This window comes from Garra rufa, chromosome 22 (genome assembly GCF_049309525.1).
Source record: "Garra rufa chromosome 22, GarRuf1.0, whole genome shotgun sequence".
NCBI classification, from domain to species: Eukaryota; Metazoa; Chordata; class Actinopteri; order Cypriniformes; family Cyprinidae; genus Garra; species Garra rufa.
The window spans coordinates 32,752,018-32,771,368 of NC_133382.1; the positions used below are offsets into that span (position 1 = coordinate 32,752,018).

The 19,351-nt window shown below is 36.4% G+C and overlaps 1 protein-coding gene across 1 annotated transcript in view; it reads left to right on the forward strand.

Moving 5' to 3' along the window:
* The window catches only part of LOC141297491 (LLGL scribble cell polarity complex component 2-like), a 30,542-nt gene extending 12,603 nt beyond the window's left edge, over positions 1-17,939 (forward strand). The window contains exons 4-24 of the mRNA XM_073827917.1: positions 243-401; positions 2,106-2,268; positions 3,153-3,285; positions 3,506-3,560; positions 3,911-4,065; positions 4,442-4,653; positions 4,923-4,990; positions 5,704-5,857; positions 5,980-6,084; positions 8,083-8,375; positions 9,529-9,676; positions 9,846-9,996; positions 10,093-10,209; positions 12,164-12,330; positions 12,411-12,672; positions 12,751-12,913; positions 13,001-13,029; positions 14,609-14,656; positions 15,080-15,122; positions 15,213-15,274; positions 16,932-17,939. Coding sequence (XP_073684018.1) covers positions 243-401; positions 2,106-2,268; positions 3,153-3,285; positions 3,506-3,560; positions 3,911-4,065; positions 4,442-4,653; positions 4,923-4,990; positions 5,704-5,857; positions 5,980-6,084; positions 8,083-8,375; positions 9,529-9,676; positions 9,846-9,996; positions 10,093-10,209; positions 12,164-12,330; positions 12,411-12,672; positions 12,751-12,913; positions 13,001-13,029; positions 14,609-14,656; positions 15,080-15,122; positions 15,213-15,274; positions 16,932-16,936 — 2,692 coding nt within the window. The 3' untranslated portion in view covers positions 16,937-17,939. The remainder of the gene's footprint in view (positions 1-242; positions 402-2,105; positions 2,269-3,152; positions 3,286-3,505; positions 3,561-3,910; positions 4,066-4,441; positions 4,654-4,922; positions 4,991-5,703; positions 5,858-5,979; positions 6,085-8,082; positions 8,376-9,528; positions 9,677-9,845; positions 9,997-10,092; positions 10,210-12,163; positions 12,331-12,410; positions 12,673-12,750; positions 12,914-13,000; positions 13,030-14,608; positions 14,657-15,079; positions 15,123-15,212; positions 15,275-16,931) is intronic.
* The last annotated feature ends 1,412 nt before the right edge of the window (positions 17,940-19,351 follow it).

Consider the following 19,351-nt stretch of genomic DNA (forward strand, 5'->3'; position numbering starts at 1 on the left):
AATATCTTAATTTGTGTTCCGAAGATGAACGAAGGTCTTGCGTGTTTGGAATGACATGAGTGTGAGCAGTGATTAAATTTTTTCTAATTGTTTTGGTGAACTAACCCTTTAATCCATTATACTGTTTAAAATGTATAGCAGATATAAAGTAGATAACCCAATAATAGTAAGCCAGAGAACCAATGTTTAAAAATATCAGTAGTGCTTTAATTTTGACCCCCTTGTGATGTGAACATTGACAGTGCTCCTCCCAGCGTGACACGGGTCACAGCGGTCCTGGCACATTCATCGGGTGAGCTGATGCTGCTGGGCACGGAGGGAGGACACGTGTTTGTTGTGGAAGTGCCAGGCTTCAGAGAGCTGGAGGAGAACAACATCAGTGTGGAGGACGTACAGAACAAGTCAGACATCATATTGATTTGATTTATGAATATATGCAAAGTCCAGAACAGCTGTTTCAAATTCTGCCAAATACAACCATTCTTTCATTAATATGTAATATTTTTTTTTTATAAAGAATACACAGCTGGAGTTAAAGTATGGAAGCCTGTTTCCACCACTGAATAAAAAAATAAAAAAGGTTATTGAGACTTATTATCTTACAATTCTGACTTTTTTTACAGAATTGCACGATACAAAATCTCAATTGTGACTTTTTTCTCAGAAATGCATGATATAAACTGACAATTTTAAGAGATTCAGAATTTCGAGATATAAACTTGCAATTCTGAGAAAAAAAGTTACAATTGTGAGTTTATATTTTGCAGTTCTGACTTTATTTCTTAGAATTGCGACTTTGTAGCTATACCCCGGTTTCACAGACTAGGCTTATGCCTACTCCCAAACTAAATTGTAAGTCTGAGCTGTTTCAACTTGCACTGACTGATCTTAAAATATATCAGTGCCTTTGTTTTGTCTTAAGATGCACACCAGTAATGTTTTTTTTCTAAGGCAGGTTTCTAAAATTTACTTGAATGTCTTAATTGAACTATGGCCTAATCGTGGCTTAGTCTAAGCCCTGTCTGTAAAACCAGGCTTTTAACTTGCAATTGTGAGTTTGTAGCACACAATTCTGAGAAAAAAATCAGAATTGCGAGTTTGTATTGCGCAATTCTGAATAAATAAAAAAGTCAGAATTGTGAGATGTAAACTAACAATTGTGAGAGAAAAAAACTCAAGTCAAGTCAATTGCGAGTTTTTTTTTCTTTTTCTTTTCAGAATTGCAAATTTATATCTCTAAATTCTGAGAAAAAAAAATTGTGAGTTTATATCACAGTTTAGACTATTAAAGTCATTGTGAGTTAATATCACTGCTGACTAATAAAAAAGGGGAGGAAAAGTCAGAATTACAAAATGTAAACTCGCAATTGCAAGAAAAAAAAATCATAATTGTGAGAGAAGTCGTCTGTTACCTTTTTTTATTCAGTGGTGGAAACAGGCTTCTATATTAAAGGGATTAGTTTACCCCAAAACAAAAATTCTATCATGTGCTTAGCCTCATTCCAATCCTGTATGAGTTTCTTTCTCCTGTTGAACAAAAAAGGAGATATTTTAAAGATTGTTGGTAACCGAACAGTTGCTGGTAGTCATTGACTTCCATAGTATTTTTTTTCCATACTAAGAAAGTCAATGGCTACCAGCAACTTTCTTTAAAATATCTTTTGTGTTCAGCAGAAAAAAAAGAAACTCATACTGGATTGGAACAATGTGAGGGTGTGAGAGTTTTCATTTTTGGTTGGACTTTCCCTTTAAATGTTGGGTTTGTACCTATTATAGTACATGCATCTTAAAAGTGTCTGATGAAGCAATATAAAATGCCATACATGTTTTGCAAAATAACGTTAATGTTTAATGATAAATATTTGGTCACTTTGGTACATGTGAACACTGTATTTAAAAGCAAGAATTTAAGATTGAGATTCAAGAATCTTATCTTTAACCAGTACCCCTAAGTTCTAAATTCTCTCAATTCATTTTGCCTGTGTGCAAATAGTGTACATTCTTTAAATACTTTCAGTAGAATGGTATTATGCAACAGTTTCACATGCCATCTGTTACAGTTACTCTTTGTGATCGCTGAACTGTTCTTCGCTACCTTTTCGCAGAATTCCAGAGGATTACGTTGGCCGCAGGAATCTGGAGTGTGTTGAGGCTCTACATGAGAACCCGCTCAACCCACGGCAGGTGCTGATCGGCTACAGCCGAGGTCTGATGGTGCTGTGGGATCTGGACCGACGGCGTCCCATCCAACACTTTCTTGGCACACAGGTAGCATATACTACAATGTTGTCACTTGAAGGGGTCATTGGAAGCCCAGTTTCCAAGTTAATATGTTGCTTTAGAGTCTTAATGAAGTCTATAACATACTTTGGTTAATTTCTCAATGGTAGTGCAAAACAACACCCATTTTACCTTGTCAAAAACAGCTCTGTTCACGGCAACCTTTTTAGGTGCATGTCCTTTTTAATGCTTACCCTGACACTCTCTTCCGTGAGGTGACAAGAAATTCTCTGAGAGACTGTAAACTTCAGCCACATTGGTCGTGGAATTTGCTAACTAGCATATTATTAGAAAACACAGTTTTCAAAGATTCATAAAACACATTCACTTCTGTTGGTGAAGCAGGATCACAAATGATTTGCGTGAACATAGGCTCATTTAGGTAGATCGGGGGCGCATTCCCTTCAAAAACAAAAGTAATCCACTGCGTCTTCAGTGGCTCAGATGTCGGGAGTAAATGACGACTGCTATGTTTATTACATCAAGCGACAAAACACCTCAATTGCTTAGAAGGCATTCTTGCCTACTCCTGCTCCGACGTTGAAACAATGGCAGACAGTTTACAGCTCACTCAGGGCGGGTTTATGCTAAAACGCCAGTGTCCGTCAACAAACGTAGGAGAGGCCTGCCAAAACTATGTCATCCTGCCAAGAATCTGTGAATGGCTTGATCTGAGATAGTGCTTGTGATTTATAGGGATTTTTAAAAAAAACACTGTGGATTTGTAGCATTATCGGGTGGATGTGTACACACTGCTAAGACACATTTCAGTTTAAACAACTTTTAAAGGTGAATTTTGCATCCGTTGACCCCTTTTAAGCTCTGAACATCAAAACAAGGCTTGTAATGGTTTCTTTTTGTGTTCTCTGCAGCAACTGGAGAGTGTTTGGTGGATGGAAGACGGTGCAAACATACTCAGTTCTCATAGTGATGGGAGTTACTGCCAATGGACGGTGACCGGCGAGGATCCTCAGACGGAGCCTGAGAAACAGGAGACGCCGTATGGTGAGACCACATTACCGGAATGACTTTTGTTTTCGGTTGCAACTGTTAACATGCTCCAAAATCTACACTGCGCTTAAAATTGTGTACATTCGCCTAATATACTATGTTTAAAGGGATAGTTCATCCAAAAATGAAAATTCTGTTATTAATTACTCACCTTCTACTCACAGTTACGAGCTGTCTGTTCTTTCTTCCTTTAATGAACAATATTTCCACACAGGTGCCTTCCCCTGCAAGGCCATATCCAAAATTATACAGCTGCCATCAAAACAAGGGTGAGTATATTCTTTATTAGACAGTACTGTAAGTGTTCACTCGCTGATGCTGAGACAGGTGTGTTTGCTTGTGGTGTCATTAACCCAGAGTGCTTCACTATGACCCACACCGTCTGGCTAATGTTTAATCTTTCCATTGACATTCATATGTTCTGCTGTAAGATCCTCCATCTTATTTTTCTTTTACTACTAATCTCTAGCCTATTTTATCATACTGTTCCTTTAATTTCCCTGTTCCTGTCTCCCTTTCTTCGAAATATTTGAAACCCCAGATTTAAAAAGTTTTGAAAGAGCCAAAGGATGTTTGTCATTTAGTAAACACTTCCATCTTCTATCCTCTCGTCTCCCAGTCCCCCATTCCTCATCTTTAGCGGAGGGATGCCGAGAGCCAGTTACGGGGACAGACACTGCATCTCCGTCATCCACAGTAAAACCCATGAGGCGCTGGATTTTACCTCACGCATTATTGACTTCTTCGTCATCCGCGAGGGAGAGAACCACAGAGGTAGAGAGAGATGCTTCCAAACACACAGTTCTGGTTCCTTTACATGGTTTCTTCCACATTTACTTTTAAGGGATAGTTCAACAAAAATGAAAATTGTGTCAATAATTACTTGCCCACATGTCGTTCCAAACCTGTAAGACCTATACTCCTCTTTGGAACACAAATTAAGATATTTTTGATGAAATCTGAGAGCTTTCTGACCCAGCATAGACAGCAACGCATCTACCACATTCAAAGCCCAGAAAAGTAGTAAGGACATCATTCAGCCTTAATTTTATGAAGCTACAAGAACGTTTTATGCACAAAGAAATAAAAAATACTGACTTTATTTAACTACTTCTGCTCTAAGCAGTCTAAATGTGTCTGTGTGTAACAGGTGAGCCGAGCGCTCTTGTGGTTTTAGTGGAGGAGGAGCTGGTTGTGGTGGATCTGCAGACTGAGGGGTGGCCTGTCATCCAGACGCCCTACCTGGTGCCATTACACTGTTCAGCCATCACCTGCTCGCACCACGTCTCCTCCATCCCACTCAAACTGTGGGAGAGAGTGCAAGCTGCGGGAGCCCATCAGAATACACACTACTCCAAAGAGGTATGAAACTTATGCACACAAAAATACTGAAATATTAGGCTCAGATCACACGTTGCCCAATAAAACCATTTACCAGAAAGAGAGCGCTCACTGCAGCCGCCAGTTGCTGGGTTAAATGTTAACTACCGTTGGCTTGAGAACACTTCAACAACTATGTCAAGTGTTGTTGTGAGGATTTCTGTTTGGCAGCAACTCAGACAACTTTAATCACTGACCTTGATTCTATTGAGCCGTTAAATTCTTGTTTTTGTCAATCTGTCTTTTTGTAGCCGTGGCCTATAAATGGAGGCCAGAATCTTGCCCCAGACCCTCCCCAGAGAGACCTGCTCCTGACAGGGTGAGTAGACCTGTGTAAGCTAATGCTGTCAATCTTGGTGTGATCTTCAATTGGTTTCCCTGTAAAGTCTCAGCCTGTAAAATATGGGGAATTATTTTGTTTGTGCTTACAAGCTGAATTTTGAGCTTCATTGCTTCAGTTTTCAGTGTCACGCAATTCTTCTGAAATCATTCTGATATGATGATTTGCTGCTCTGCAAACATTTCTTTTTATTATTATATCATCAATATTGCAAACAGCTGTGCTGCCTAATATTTTTGCAGAAACTGTCAAAAATGATTTAAAAAGTTAGATGACATTTTCAGCTGTCAGAAGACATAACTGTTGAGCTTTTCTTTTAAACTGTTTGTCTGTTTTGAGTCTATCACATCACTTCTGTTAGATAATAGAAACAAGAAAGTTCAGATTCTTGTTCTTATTTGCCTGTTAAATCAGGAATTTTTCAATTCTTAAAAATTAAGTATTAGTCCAGTAACTCTAGTTGGTTTCTTCAAGCCTAGTTGTTGATGAAACAACCCTTGCAACCTGTTGGTACTTGGACCCTGTTTAAAATACGTTTCTTCTATACAGCCAGGTTTTTCCCTTCTCATGAAAACCATGTGAATAACAAGGAAAAACATTCTGTTGAGACACTGTAATGGTTTCACATTTAGAGAATGAGGAAATGATGATTAAAATTGATCTTACCATTGTATCCATCTTCCTTTTGAAAGGCATGAAGACGGCACTGTGCGGTTCTGGGATGCCTCAGGGGTCTGTCTTTTCCCCATGTACAAACTGAGCACTGCTGGAGTCTTCCTCACGGATGCTGACCCGAATGACAACATGAACCAGGGCAGTGAAGGAGAGTGGCCTCCATTTCGCAAGGTCTGGTTTAACTGACACTTGTACAAGTATTATCACTCAGACTTAACTTACTGTTAACACAGTTGTCTACTGATTTCATCAGACATTTGATTCGGTGTGTTTATTGTTTTTCAAAATATCAGGTGGGCTGCTTTGACCCATATAGCGACGACCCCCGGCTAGGCATTCAGAAGATCCACCTGTGTAAATACAGCGGATATCTCACAGTGGCTGGAACTGCAGGACAAGTGAGTTTTAATGTGGGAGTTTAAAGGGATAGTTTACCTAAAAAATGAAAATTACCCCTAGTCTATATGACTTTTGTCTTTTAGACGAATACAATCAGAGTTATATTAAAAAATGTCCTGGCTCCTCCAAGCTTTATAATGGCAGTGTAATAGGTGTTGAGATTTTGAAGTCTAATAAAGTGCATTCATCCATCATAAAAAGTTCTTCACACAGCCTCTGTGGGGATAATAAAGGCCTTCTGAGGCAAATAGATGGATTTGTGTAAGAAAACTATCCATATTTAAAACTTTATAAACCTTAATCGCAGTGTAAGCTCTGGTAAGAATATGCTAGTCTCACAAGAGCCCAGTTTTGTTTACAGCAAAGGAAAACTCCTCTTGGCATATATCGAAATCCATGCTTTTGTAATTTGTGACCTGCGTTGTGTTTTGCTCTCTCCACTTACAAGATTATGATTAATAAGTTTTAAAGATAACTTTAACTTTTTTTTTACACAAATGCATCAGTTCACTTTAGAAGGCCTTTATTAACCTTCCAGAGCTGCGTGGAACACTTTATATGATGGATGGATGCATTGTAAATCAAAATCTCAACAGCCATTCACTGTCATTATAAAGCTTGGAAGAGCCAGGACATTTTTTTATATAATTCCAAGTCATGTACACCTAGGATGACTTGAGGGTGAGTAAATCATGGGGTCATTTTTTTGAGTGAACTATCCATTTAAGGGAAGACAAAGTTTGCACATATCATTACCACATATACTCAAGGCTGCTTTAATGTGAATAAGATACCATAAAGACAGTAATATTTAGAAATTATTACATTTTAAAATGTTCTATTTAAATATATATATATATTATACATGATCCCATGATCCTTCAAAATCACAAAGAAATGATCAGGCTATAATTTTAATGGTAGGTTTATTTGAACAGTGAGAGACAGAATAACATCTAAAAAAATCCAGAAAAAAGTTATATAGTGATTTGCATTTTAATGAGTGAAATAAGTATCTGACCCCTTTCGCAAAACATCACTTGGCAGAAATACAGAGATCAGACATTTCTTGTAGTTGGCCACCAGGTTTGCACACATCTTGGGAGGGATTTTGTCCCACTCCTCTTTGCAGATCCTTTTTCGAGGCTGACGTTTGGCAACTCAAACCTTCAGCTCCCTCCACAGATTTTTTTTGTTAAATGGGATCAAGGCCTGAAGACTGGCTAGGCCACTCCAGGACCTTAATATGCTTCTTTTTGAGCCACTGTGTGTGGCTGTGTGTTTTGGGTCATACTTATCCAAGATCCATTTTTAATGCCCTGGCTGGCTTCAAGAAATCAGAAATCTTGCTGATTGATTGGGGAGCAAATACTTATTTCACTTATTAAAATGCAAATCAATTTATAACTTTTTAAAAATGCGTTTTTCTGGATTGGTTTGTTGTTACACTGTCTCTTACTGTTAAAATAAACCTACATTTACAATTATAGACTGATTATTTCTTTGTCAGTGGGCAAACATAAAAAATAAGCAGGGGATCAAATAATTTTTTTCTCACTGTATGTCTATGAACTTTTTCTCACTTGCTTGTGCTGAAGATCTGATCTCTTTTCCAGCTCACCCAGTTGGTAGACTTTTTAATGGCTGCTGATAATTAATCATGAGAGAGAACTTGACTGAAGCACTCCGGTTTAGCTGATTATTAACAGTCCACTTCACATCATGTCTGCCATTTGGAAATGAGTTGAGCTTGGTAAAAAGCCACTCTGCAGGATCAGTCTCTCTCCTGTTGTACTTTCACTGAACTGCTGAAAGGCGTTAGTGCAGTTATGCTGATGTACGGGCAGAACTATACCCATGCAACTGTATGTGAATTATGCTGTAAGCACAGAAATATGTTTGTACAGAAGTGAGATATTGCTGTTTTATTTTCATCTGCTTCTGTCGAAATGTATTAAATAAAACATTATGTCTGTCTTTGTCTTCCTCCCACTCAGATTCTGGTTTTGGAGCTGAATGATGAGGCTGCCGAGCAGATGGTTGAAGCTACAGTGGTGGACCTGCTGCAGGGTCAAGAGGGCTTCCGCTGGAAGGGCCAGGCGCGTCTAGACGTGCGGGAGGAGCCGGTTCTGTTCCCTCCAGGCTTTCAGCCCTTCGCTCTAGTGCAGTGCCAGCCGCCCGCTGTGGTCACAGCAATCGCTCTGCATTCAGAGTGGAAACTGGTGGCCTTTGGTACCAGCCACGGCTTTGGTCTCTATGACTACCATCAGAGGAATAACATCATGGTCAAGTGAGAAGAATAAGATTTTAAATAGCATTCCAGTTTTATTAGTTTAAAAGATCAATAACAACCTAAATTTATTGGCTATCACAAATTAACATGAAGGGAGAAACCTGATACAAAAAGCACATAAGACTCGTGTTTTTTTTAGCTGGTTCAGACTGATGCGTGACAATACATGTGCTGATGTGTTGTTCACAGTAGTCTAATTAAAGAAATGTTCCCTTCAAAAAAGGAAGTCTTAATTATAGACACAGTGTTGGTCACCACACTGTATTTTTATCATGATAAATGCATAAAAACAATAGAAAAATAAAAATATGAAGTGGAAAAAACACCCCTAGTCTGATTCACTTATCATATGATAGACTAGCTTTTCATTCAAATTCATTTGTTTTTAATATGTTAAATATTAAACCATATTGTTTTTGTTTATATTTTTTATGCAATACAATTCAAATGTAATTTTTTCCACATTTATTATAATAGAAAAGTCATAAAAATGATAAAATATTATTTATTTACCAAAATGTAGACCCAATTACACTACCATTTAAAGTTTGGATTCAGTAAGATGTTTAATGTTTTTTCAAAGAAGTCTAAATAACTGTTTTCTCTTTTAATATATGTATTCCAATGTAATTTATTCCTGTGATGGCAAAGCTAAATTTTTAGCAGCCATTACTTCAGTTTTTAGTGTCACATGATCCTTCAGAAATCATTTTAATATGCTGATTTGATGCTCACGAATTGTTTCTTATTATTATCATTATCATTATCAAACAGTTACTGCTTATTGATACATTTTCATCCAGCATTGTTTGAATAGAAAGCTCAAAAGTAAGGATTTTTTTGAAATATATTTTTTGTATAGTATTATTGTCTTCACTGTCACTTATAATCATTTTAATGCATCCTTGCTAAATTAAAGTATGATTTTTTTTTAAACGTACTGTATTTTACTGTATATTCTAACCGTAATGTATTTTAGGGTCTTAAAAATTGCAACCTTTTGACTTGATATCCATCAGTTTAAAAGAAAATGTAAATTTGACTTTACTCTTTTTTTTTTTTTTTTTTTTTTTAATAAATAAATTTTATTAATTGTGTTTTTTCCTGCAGACTATGAGCATGCTAATAGCCGAATACTGTCCATTTACAGGTGCACTCTAAACCCCAGTGACCAGATGGCCTTGGAGGGGCCGCTCTCACGCGTCAAGTCCATCAAGAAGTCTCTGCGTCAGTCCTTCCGCAGGATTCGCCGCAGCCGAGTCTCTATGCGAAAACACCACACTACCAACGCAGCCAAGGTACTTATCAACTCTTTTTTTTTTTTTCTAATGCTGCTGTTATTCACCCAAATTAACTAAACATGAGACTAGACATTATGCGTGATGTTATTTCAGCAGCGGTTAGCATAGCATACTTGTTAAAAGGGTGTTGATGGCTTGATAGTAAATATCAGGAATGTTTCTGCAGCTGCAAGAAATCAACGCCAGGCTAGAGGCTGAAGCTCTACAGGAGATGGAGCTGGCACCTGTACAGAGAAAGATCGAAGCCCGTTCTTCTGACGACTCCTTCACGGGCCTTGTCAGAACACTCTACTTCGCAGATACGTTCGTCAGTGATAGTGAGTACCACAGTGTTTCTAATTCTTATTCTCACTGTATCTTTTCAGGCATGTGTGTGACTAACAGAAGACCTCAATAATCTTCCTCTTTTTCAGGTTCTCACAGTACGCCCTCACTGTGGGCAGGATCCAATGGTGGAGCTGTTTTTGCATACGTCCTCCGTGTTCCTTCACTGGAACGAAGGGCGGAGGAGCCAGTGGTAGCTCATGCAGGTAAAAAAGAAAACAATATATAAATGACACACTTGTTTGTTTGTTTGTTTTTAAATACACACAAATATACAGTAAAACAAAAATTATTCAGACACCAGATATAATTTGTGCTATTTTTTTTTTTTTTACGAGTGGGTGCAGAACACTATAGTTAATTTATGTACGTGAGAATAGCAAAATGTAAACTGTGACATATTATGTCCAAAAGTTCTTCATACAGTGGACTACCAGTAAAACTAATACAAATTTGGGGGCAAAAATTATTCACACACTTTGACCTGACCATGTTTCGCTTAAGTGTTTTTTCTTTAATTGCTAATGCGACCTTTTTACACCACAGACTGACCAAAATTAAGCATTGCTCGGTAATTGGTCAACAAAGTATTGAATTGTGTAAAAATTGTCATACTAACAGTTCTATAAATAATTTTTGGTTGATTGTAATCCATTACATACCTTTCTAGCAAAGTTATCTGACATTATCAAGATAAATTTGTTCTGACACAATTTATATCTGAGTTTTTGTCATTTTATTACCATTTTCCAAACTTTAGCAATGTTGAAGATGCAAATTTTGGTTTGACTGTACATTACTGTTCAAAAGTTTAAGGTCAAAATTATTTTTTAAAGAAAGTAATACTTTTATTAATACTTTTAATTAATAATACATTTTATTTTAAATAATCCCTGTTGTTTTGAATTTCCTGTTAATCAAAGAATCCTGAAAAAAATGATCAGTTTCTACAAAATGAATAATCCGCACAGTATATTAGAATGGTTTCTGAAGGATCACGTGACACTAAAGACAGCAAATTCGGCTGGAAATTCAGCTTTGACAATACAGGAATAATTTCTTTTAATAAAGTAAAATAGAAAAACAGCAATTTTTCAAACTGTAAAAAATATTTTTCTATTTCTATTTTCCTGCATTTTTGGTCAAGTAAATTCAACCTTGGTGAGCGTAAAAGTCTTTGAAAGATTTGAAAAATCTTACTGAACCCCAACTTTTGATCAGTTGTAATTTGTTCCACATTTTGATCAGCACATACTGTATTATATTTAAGTAAAATTCAGTTATTAAGACTTGTATGGCTTAATATAACAAATTATATCTCTTACTGAAATATGGAGTAGAAAACCCATGAAAGATTTTTATTTTTAAAAAATTCACATCATTTTATGGATATTTTGGACTATAGGTGACGGCATTATTTTGATGACGTGAAATAGTTGCACTCGATGAGAAACTGGTGCTTCCTGTTGCTGTTTTTACCGCAACACAAGTTTGAAAAAATAAAATACTGATGCAATGACCACAGCTACTAAAAGAGCAGGTGATGATGGATATAGGCATTGGCTTAAACCAAATGCCATACCATTGATTTTCAAATGATAACTGCACTTAGAAACTCATTCAAGGGCTGTGGTGTCATAAAAAGCATCAGCATCTTTAAGTCCTGCCAGGGTGGCATCTAGTATTTCTTGTCTCTGCCATTTGTAAGCTCTTTCAGTATTTGTGGTCAACTAAAAGCCTCAAAGGCATCAGGGCTAACATGGAGAGAACAAAGGCGCAGGTCTTTAGGAAGTCCTATTCATCCACAGGCATCTTCCCATTCCTTTATCCTCTTCTTATCGCTAGAAAATTAGTAAAGACTTACATCGCTTCTGTTGTTGCTCTGTGACTGAAAATTACAACCGAAAGCAGCACAATGTGGCATCGTATCCGTATCATATTTTCTGAGTTGTGTTGCGGTAAAAATAGCTACAGGTAGTACCAGTATCTCACAGAGTGCAACCATTTGACATGATTGAAATAATTGCGCCCCCCCCTTATAGTCCAAAATATGTATTAAATGATGATTTAATAAATATTGCCTTCAAGGTTTTGAAAAATAGGGTACACAAAACCCATGATGTATAAAGATCTTCTCTAAAAGTGCTTTTTCATCACCAGCTAAAGAGATTCAGTTGATGCACCGTGCTCCAGTCGTTGGTTTGGTGGTCTTGGATGGCAAGGGCAGCCCTCTGCCTGAGCCCCTAGAGGTGGCCCACGATTTGGCACGCAGTCCTGAAATGCATGGTTCTCACCATCTGTTGGTTGTGTCAGAGGAGCAATTTAAGGTGAGGATTTCAATCACAGAGCTAATTTTTTTCTCCACTGCCAATGTAGATTGTGTCTTAACACATTTGTATGTACACAGCTGTTTACACTGCCCAAAGTGAGCAGTAAGTCAAAGCTGAAGCTGACAGCGGTCGACGGCTCTCGTGTTCGCCGTGTGGGCGTAGCTTGGTTTGGCTCTCGGACCGACGAGCAGTTGGAGAGCAGCTTGGTGGTGCTGACCAATCAGGGGGAGCTACATGTCATCTCTCTGCCCTCCATTAAAATGATGGTCCACTATCCTTGCATACGAAGAGAAGACGTCAGTGGAATCGCATCCTGTGTGTTCACCAAATATGGCCAAGGTATGAAAACGCTCACTTTTACACAATGCGTTTACTCAGGAATCTCCTCTGAAACTCTTTTGTTTGGTCATCTTTTAGGTTTCTATCTGATGTCCCCATCTGAGTTTGAACGGTTTTCGCTCTCCACCCGTTGGGTGGTGGAACCACGCTGTTTGGTTGAGGCTCCCCTCCAGATGAGGCCCAAGAACCCATCAAGTCCCGTTCACAGGGACCAGCCGGATGGAGTACCTTCTGAACACAGGTGTGTAGTGTAATAGTTCAGAATTTATTATTCCTTTCCTGGACAAAAGTGTTTTTAAATCGATGTTTGTTTGTTCTGTTTTTCTAGAAATTTCAAAAGGGAGAGTGAAGGATATGGTGAGATTCAGTGTGCTTTTTCTAGATCTGTGTGAATTGTCCAAACTAAGCATCCAATACTAAAAAAATGCATGTTCTTAATGCTTCGTTGAATGCATCCCCATGTTATTCCCAAAAGTCACTCATGCAAGACTTTAATCTGTACTTACAGATGCAATCTGTAATTGATGAAACAATGCCACATTAATACTTTTCTAATACATTTCTGCCATAAAGAAATGGCCAAGTGGATATTTTAATTAAATGTAGTTTAGTCAAATAATCATCAGGCTGTTGGCGCCCTTTTCAGGCCTTTGATAAAATATACATTAGTTCTATTGTTTAATACATTAACAGTTTTGTTCAGTAAAACCATATGATTTCTTGCTTTTTTTTTTTTAGCTAATTATTATTGCCTCCTTGCTATTATGTATGTATTTTAAGTACTTTTAAAGGCTGTTGTTTGGCTTAGGTCTATTTTTATTACCACAAACAATTAATTATAATTATCTGAATATTTGATTAATCGTCAGAATAATCGACTGATTACCAAAATAATTGTTCATCACAGCTCTAATTAATATTAATATATTAATTTTGGGCCACTTATTTTACACATCCTTGCCAAGTGGTGTTATTGTTAACTAAACCTATTAAAATATTTTTTTTGTTAATTGAAATTATAAATTTAAAAACTTAAAAAAAAATTATAAATATTGCTTTGGCAACTGAAAAGAAAAATAAGTTTAAGTACTAAAATGACTACAAAAATAAATTGGCAAAAAATTAAAATGGCAGAAGCATGAAACAAAACGGCCCAAAAAATGTTTTAATTGAAAATAAAATGAAAGCAAATATTAAAATAAAAGCTATTTCAAAATAGTAATGAATACTATTATACTACATAAACTAAATGAAACCCTAGACCACAAAACCAAGGTCAATTCAGAATTTTTCAAGGTCAAAAACATATTGGTCAGTTACTCAAAATTGAGGTTTAAACATCATCTGAAAGCTGAATAAATAATCTTTTTGTTGATGTATGGTTGGGATAGGACAGTATTTGGTCGAGATACAACTATTTGAAAAGCTGGAATCTGAGGGACGAGGCACAAAAATCAAAATACTGAGAAAATTGCCTTTAAAGTTGTCCAAATAAAGTTCTTAGCAAAGCAAATTACTAATCAAAAATACATTTTTAATATATTTACGGTAGGAAATTTACAAAATATCTTCTTGAAACATGATTTTTAATATCCTATTTTTGGCATTAAAAAATTATATAATTTTGACCCATACTATGTATTTTTGGCTATTGCTATTACAGTTACTTAAGACTGGTTTTGTGGTTCAGGGTCACAAGTAGGAAAACAAATTAAAAAAAAAAAATGAAGCAAATTACTTGAAATGAAATGAAAATGAAACATTAAAATAACATCTCAATTCAAAATATTAATAAATACTATTATGGTCTATAAATAATACTAAAATAATACTGCTGTGGCGTGCCAGTTGCATCAATTATGAATTGCATTCATAACTCCCCCTCCGAGTGTTTGCAAGCTTTCGCCTGACTGATCAATGTGCTTGTTTGTTCCAGAGAATTCTGCTAGACAAGTAATGGAGCATGCTTTGCTCAACGATGAGAGTGAGTACATGAGGATCAGCAGTTAGATAGGATATTACGAAGTAGTTTAGAAGTAAACAAATTAGAGCAGCATCTCAGAGCAGTATCAGACTTATGTATCGTGCTTGCTGTGTATGTTTTGTTACATGCAGATGATATGCAAATGGCTTAAAACAATAATCTAAACATGCTGTATGTTTTCAGTCATCCTGCCCTGGTCTGTGCAGTCATGTGTGCATGATATGTAACACTTCTATTTGCCTGCACAATAATATTGTTGTATAAATATCTTTGAAAAAGTCTTTAAAAAAAAAATAGTTTTTGAGTACTTTACAATTAGTTCCATTGAGGAAGATGTTTGCTAGACTATTTTTTATAGCGTCTTAGTAATTTGTCGGAAAGTTTTGAGGAAATTTGTTCAATTCACATCTTGCTTTAAAACAGGAGTGCTTCAGGAGATCCAGAAGTCTCTAGAAGGAGATCAAACGTAAGAAACTTCAATGTAGATCTTGTTACTTTACTAATATGCATCAATACCAGTACGGTTTGATTTAATCTGCTAATTGTTTGTTTTAAGGACGTTCCTAGAGAACAATCTGAAGACTAAGCCAAAAGCAGGCAACGTGCTGAGCAATGGAGGTAATTATTTTCTGTTCCTAATTAGCATGTAATATTAGCATATAATAGTAATATTGTAACTAGCCTTGTTGAAAGTACTTGAGAGAACAGTGATCATCGCCTTCTGAAGAAGGGAATGTATGGCTTCTGTATGTCTTCCAGCACAGTAGTGTTATATGGGCCATTCAACAAAACTGGTTCAAAGTCAGAGTTTGACACATCTTGGGAAAAAAGCTTTTTCCATAAATTTTGTATGTGTGCAAATTGCATAATATCCAAGGTACACATTAGTGATTGTGCAGTTAATTCTCATATTGTATTTTCATAAAGTTGTAGAATATTTGTACTGTCCCCAAATTTGTCACTACCGAAACACAGTAATATATAATTTAATTAAGGCGAGACACTGCAGGTGAATAGGGTAAAAAAATTAACTAATAGTTATCACGTTACTTACCCAGTTGATTGATTACATTGTTAATTGCAAACATTTTTTCTATTACAAGTTTTCTAAAATGTTAGGTTTTAATATGCAAATGAAATGAGGCATTGTTTATTGACATGTATGCTCATTTGCATTACTGGATGAAGTCAGTTTCAAAATTCTTGTTTAAATTTTTTGAAATATTAGAGTCAAAAGTTTTTACAGAAGGAATTTTTGGTATCTCATTTTGTCACTTAATTCAGAAAACACTTAAAACAGGCAGAAAATGATTAAAAAAATAATATGTTGTATAAAATCAAGCAAATTAAATATGAACAAATCCCTCTGTAAAAACCTTTAGGATAGAGTCAGGAATAAAAATGTCAAGTTTGGTGTGTGTAAGTGCTACTGAAGTGGACATTTATGGCTCAGTGTAGGAGAAAAAAACTAATTTTGAGAAAACGTCCTTTAAATATATGTATTGTAATTGAAATCTATTTACACAAATAGATGACGTGCTATAAAAGAAACACTTAATAGTGTCTTTTGGATGTTTTTTATCCACTAGTCTGAAAAAATACAAAAAAACAAAAAGCCCGAAATCTTAAACTTGACAGGTGCCCTTAAGATTTTGCTTACATCTTCCTTGTAAATAAATATTTTTTAAAGGTTTTTAATAAAAATGTTTTAATAATATTACAATTTTAACAATATTTCAAATGTGTTTTGTTTCTTTTTTTAAGATTTGTTGTATTTTGAATCCAATTTTATTTTTGTAAAAGGCAAAAAGTTGATCACACTGACTTCATACTAAAACACTACAAAAAATTGCATAACTGTACTGAAATAGTGTTTATTTTCCTCAAATAAATGATTGTGTTTCCTTTGTCACTACCAAAACAATAATGACATGTTTCGGTCGTGACTGTTACAGTATTGACAATTTTATGGGATAACACCCAAAAAAACAAAAATGTCACTACTGAAACTTCACCAAATCTTTCGGTTGTGACCGTTTCATTACATCAGCACAGCTTTGAACAGTTTTACACAAATAAAAACTAAATGTTATGGAGTAACTCCCAAAAAAGCGTATTGTGGGTTTCAATAGATAATAAAGATTTGAATACTTAAATGATTTTTCAGTGTGCTTTTTGGTTGTGGGAAGAGGTGCTCTGAGTGCTGTTCACTTGATTCAGGTGGTTGCATATTGTGCATAAAAAGCGTCTCTTCTGCTTTCTGCTGTGTCCACAGACTGAGCCTTTTATTCCCAGTGCCTGAACGATTCTGGATGCGCTCTTCATTCCAGACTTGCTTACGATCTGAACACTACTGCTAGTACCACTACTGAACCATGAGAAAGCCTTGCCCTGGAGAGAGAAACCTCCCACTCGAGAGCTTCTACACCCAGAGAGAGGAGAGCAAGGGACCACCACCTGTGCCTGCTAAGACCAAACACTGTATCTCCACTAAAATCCATTACATGCTGACCAACCGCCGTTCACACCACCAGCGTCTGCGTCTGCGCCACCGCAGCAACCCGAGCAAAAGCAGTGGCATTTGAAAGACTGCCGATTGAGACGGTCTTGTTTTTAACTTAATTTTAAATGCATGATTGTGTTTTATACCAGATTGAAGACCTCAGATTTTGCATAGATGGTGTATAATACCTGGATAAAGACGCCGTTAGCTATTGCTGACGAATTAGGGTAGGACGACAAGGCAACGTTAGCACTAGATGCTAATAAATCACATTCACTTTTACAACCCTACTGAGTATTCCACAAGAAGTAGTGTTGCCTTTCCCCGTCCACACCAATGAGAACAGTGGCTAGATAAGTTCTTATAGGTACTTGTACACTACTGTGTAGTTCATATGCTGTAGTTTCTAGGGTGTACAGCTTTCTGAGGGGCTAGGTTTTTATTTTCTGTTTTTTTGTTTTTTAATGTAAAACAATTTTGTTATGCCAATAATGAATGATGTAATTTAGGAATGTAATTTTAAAATATTGTAGTCAAATGTTTTAATATATGTGTATATGAAAATCCGTACCTGTTTTGACGCTGGGTTTCTTTTACGGAGGGCTGTATTTTCTGATCTAAGGAAATATTTTGGTACTGTCTCCTGAAATGCTTTTAGTGTTTTCTTTGGGGGGAGTCTAGAATATATTTTTGTAGAAACATGATTATGTATGAGAACACTAATTATTATGCTTTGTAACTTCACACTACAGTCTTCTCAGTAAAACTTTTTCACACAAACTGGCTTATTTGTCATTTTTGCATTTTCAAGAATGTTTTTATGTAGTTAAAGCAAGTTGTTTTTGCACTTTATCTGACTTTGCAGCACATTATTATGCCGTTTTCCTCATTGAAATGTAAATTGTTCATTCCAGAGTAATAACAGCAATCCTCTTTTTAGGACAGGTTGCAAAATTATGAAAATGAGTATTGTGGGGACAGAGGGCGTCACGATTCGGGTCAGTTACCCTTATGCGTGGCCATGTTGGTGATACTAGGATGTAAACAGCATGGATTGCACAATTAGTATGTACTAACGTTACTGAATAAGTTGTTCTGCTGATTTATGCTGTCTAAACCCTGGTGAAAAAAACAGCTAAAACCAGCCTAGGCTGGTTGGCTGGTTTTAGCTGGTCAACCAGCCTGGTTTTAGCTGGTCGCCAGGCTGGTTTTAGAGGGGTTTTGGCCATTTTTCTTAGCTGGTCAGGCTGGAAAACCACCAGCTAAAACCAGCCTGACCAGCCTGGCCAGGCTGGGAGACCAGCTAAAACCAGCTACTTCCAGTTTAAACCAGCTAATACCAGCCAACCAGCCTAGGCTGGTTTTAGCTGTTTTTTTTTCAGCAGGGAAATGCAGAAAAAAACGTGTATAAGCTGTTGAAATCATAGAGAAGGACTTGGTAAGCAGGAAAGGGTGCAATATTCAGACAAGCTAAAGTAAATGGGTGGTAAAGAAACGTACAAGTAATATTAATTAAGATATTAGCCTAATATTTCACCTACCTGACCGGAAATAACAAGAACAAACACAAATGTTGTCAAGATTCTTGCCCTTCTTTGATTTGTTATAACTTTTGGCAGTCTATAGTACTCCACATGTTTTTCCTGGTCTGACCGATTAGTACAGCCCAAAACATGACAATAATTGATTCAGCAGCAATAATACGCGAGTTTCGTTCGGTTCAGTGGAATTGTTTACCTTCAGTATCGCCAAAATGGCCGATTTATGAGGTGTCGTGAAAAATCTAATATGCTGACTTTTTACTAATTGCAAGGTAAGTTCGAGTTCGAAATAAGCCTAAAAATTGCTTAGCCCAGCATGTTGAACATTTATTGTAAACATAAACAAGATAACGTGTCTTTATATTTGAAAAAATAAACTGATATTAAGTAGTGATTAAGTTCGTTTGTTCATGTTCATTCAATGCAACATTCGTTTAGTTCGTAATGTGAATTAATCTCTTTTCAAAGAGAGAAGGGGTGAAATATTTATAAACGTGTGAACATGACTTATGACACGACTTGTTATCTTATTGTGAACCATAACTGTAAGTCTGTCTAGTCAATTTATGACTGCTTATAAAGAGGGTTGTAGCCGTTGAAAACATTTGAAAAGGAAACTCCCTTTGGTCAGATCAGTTGTCATACACACTC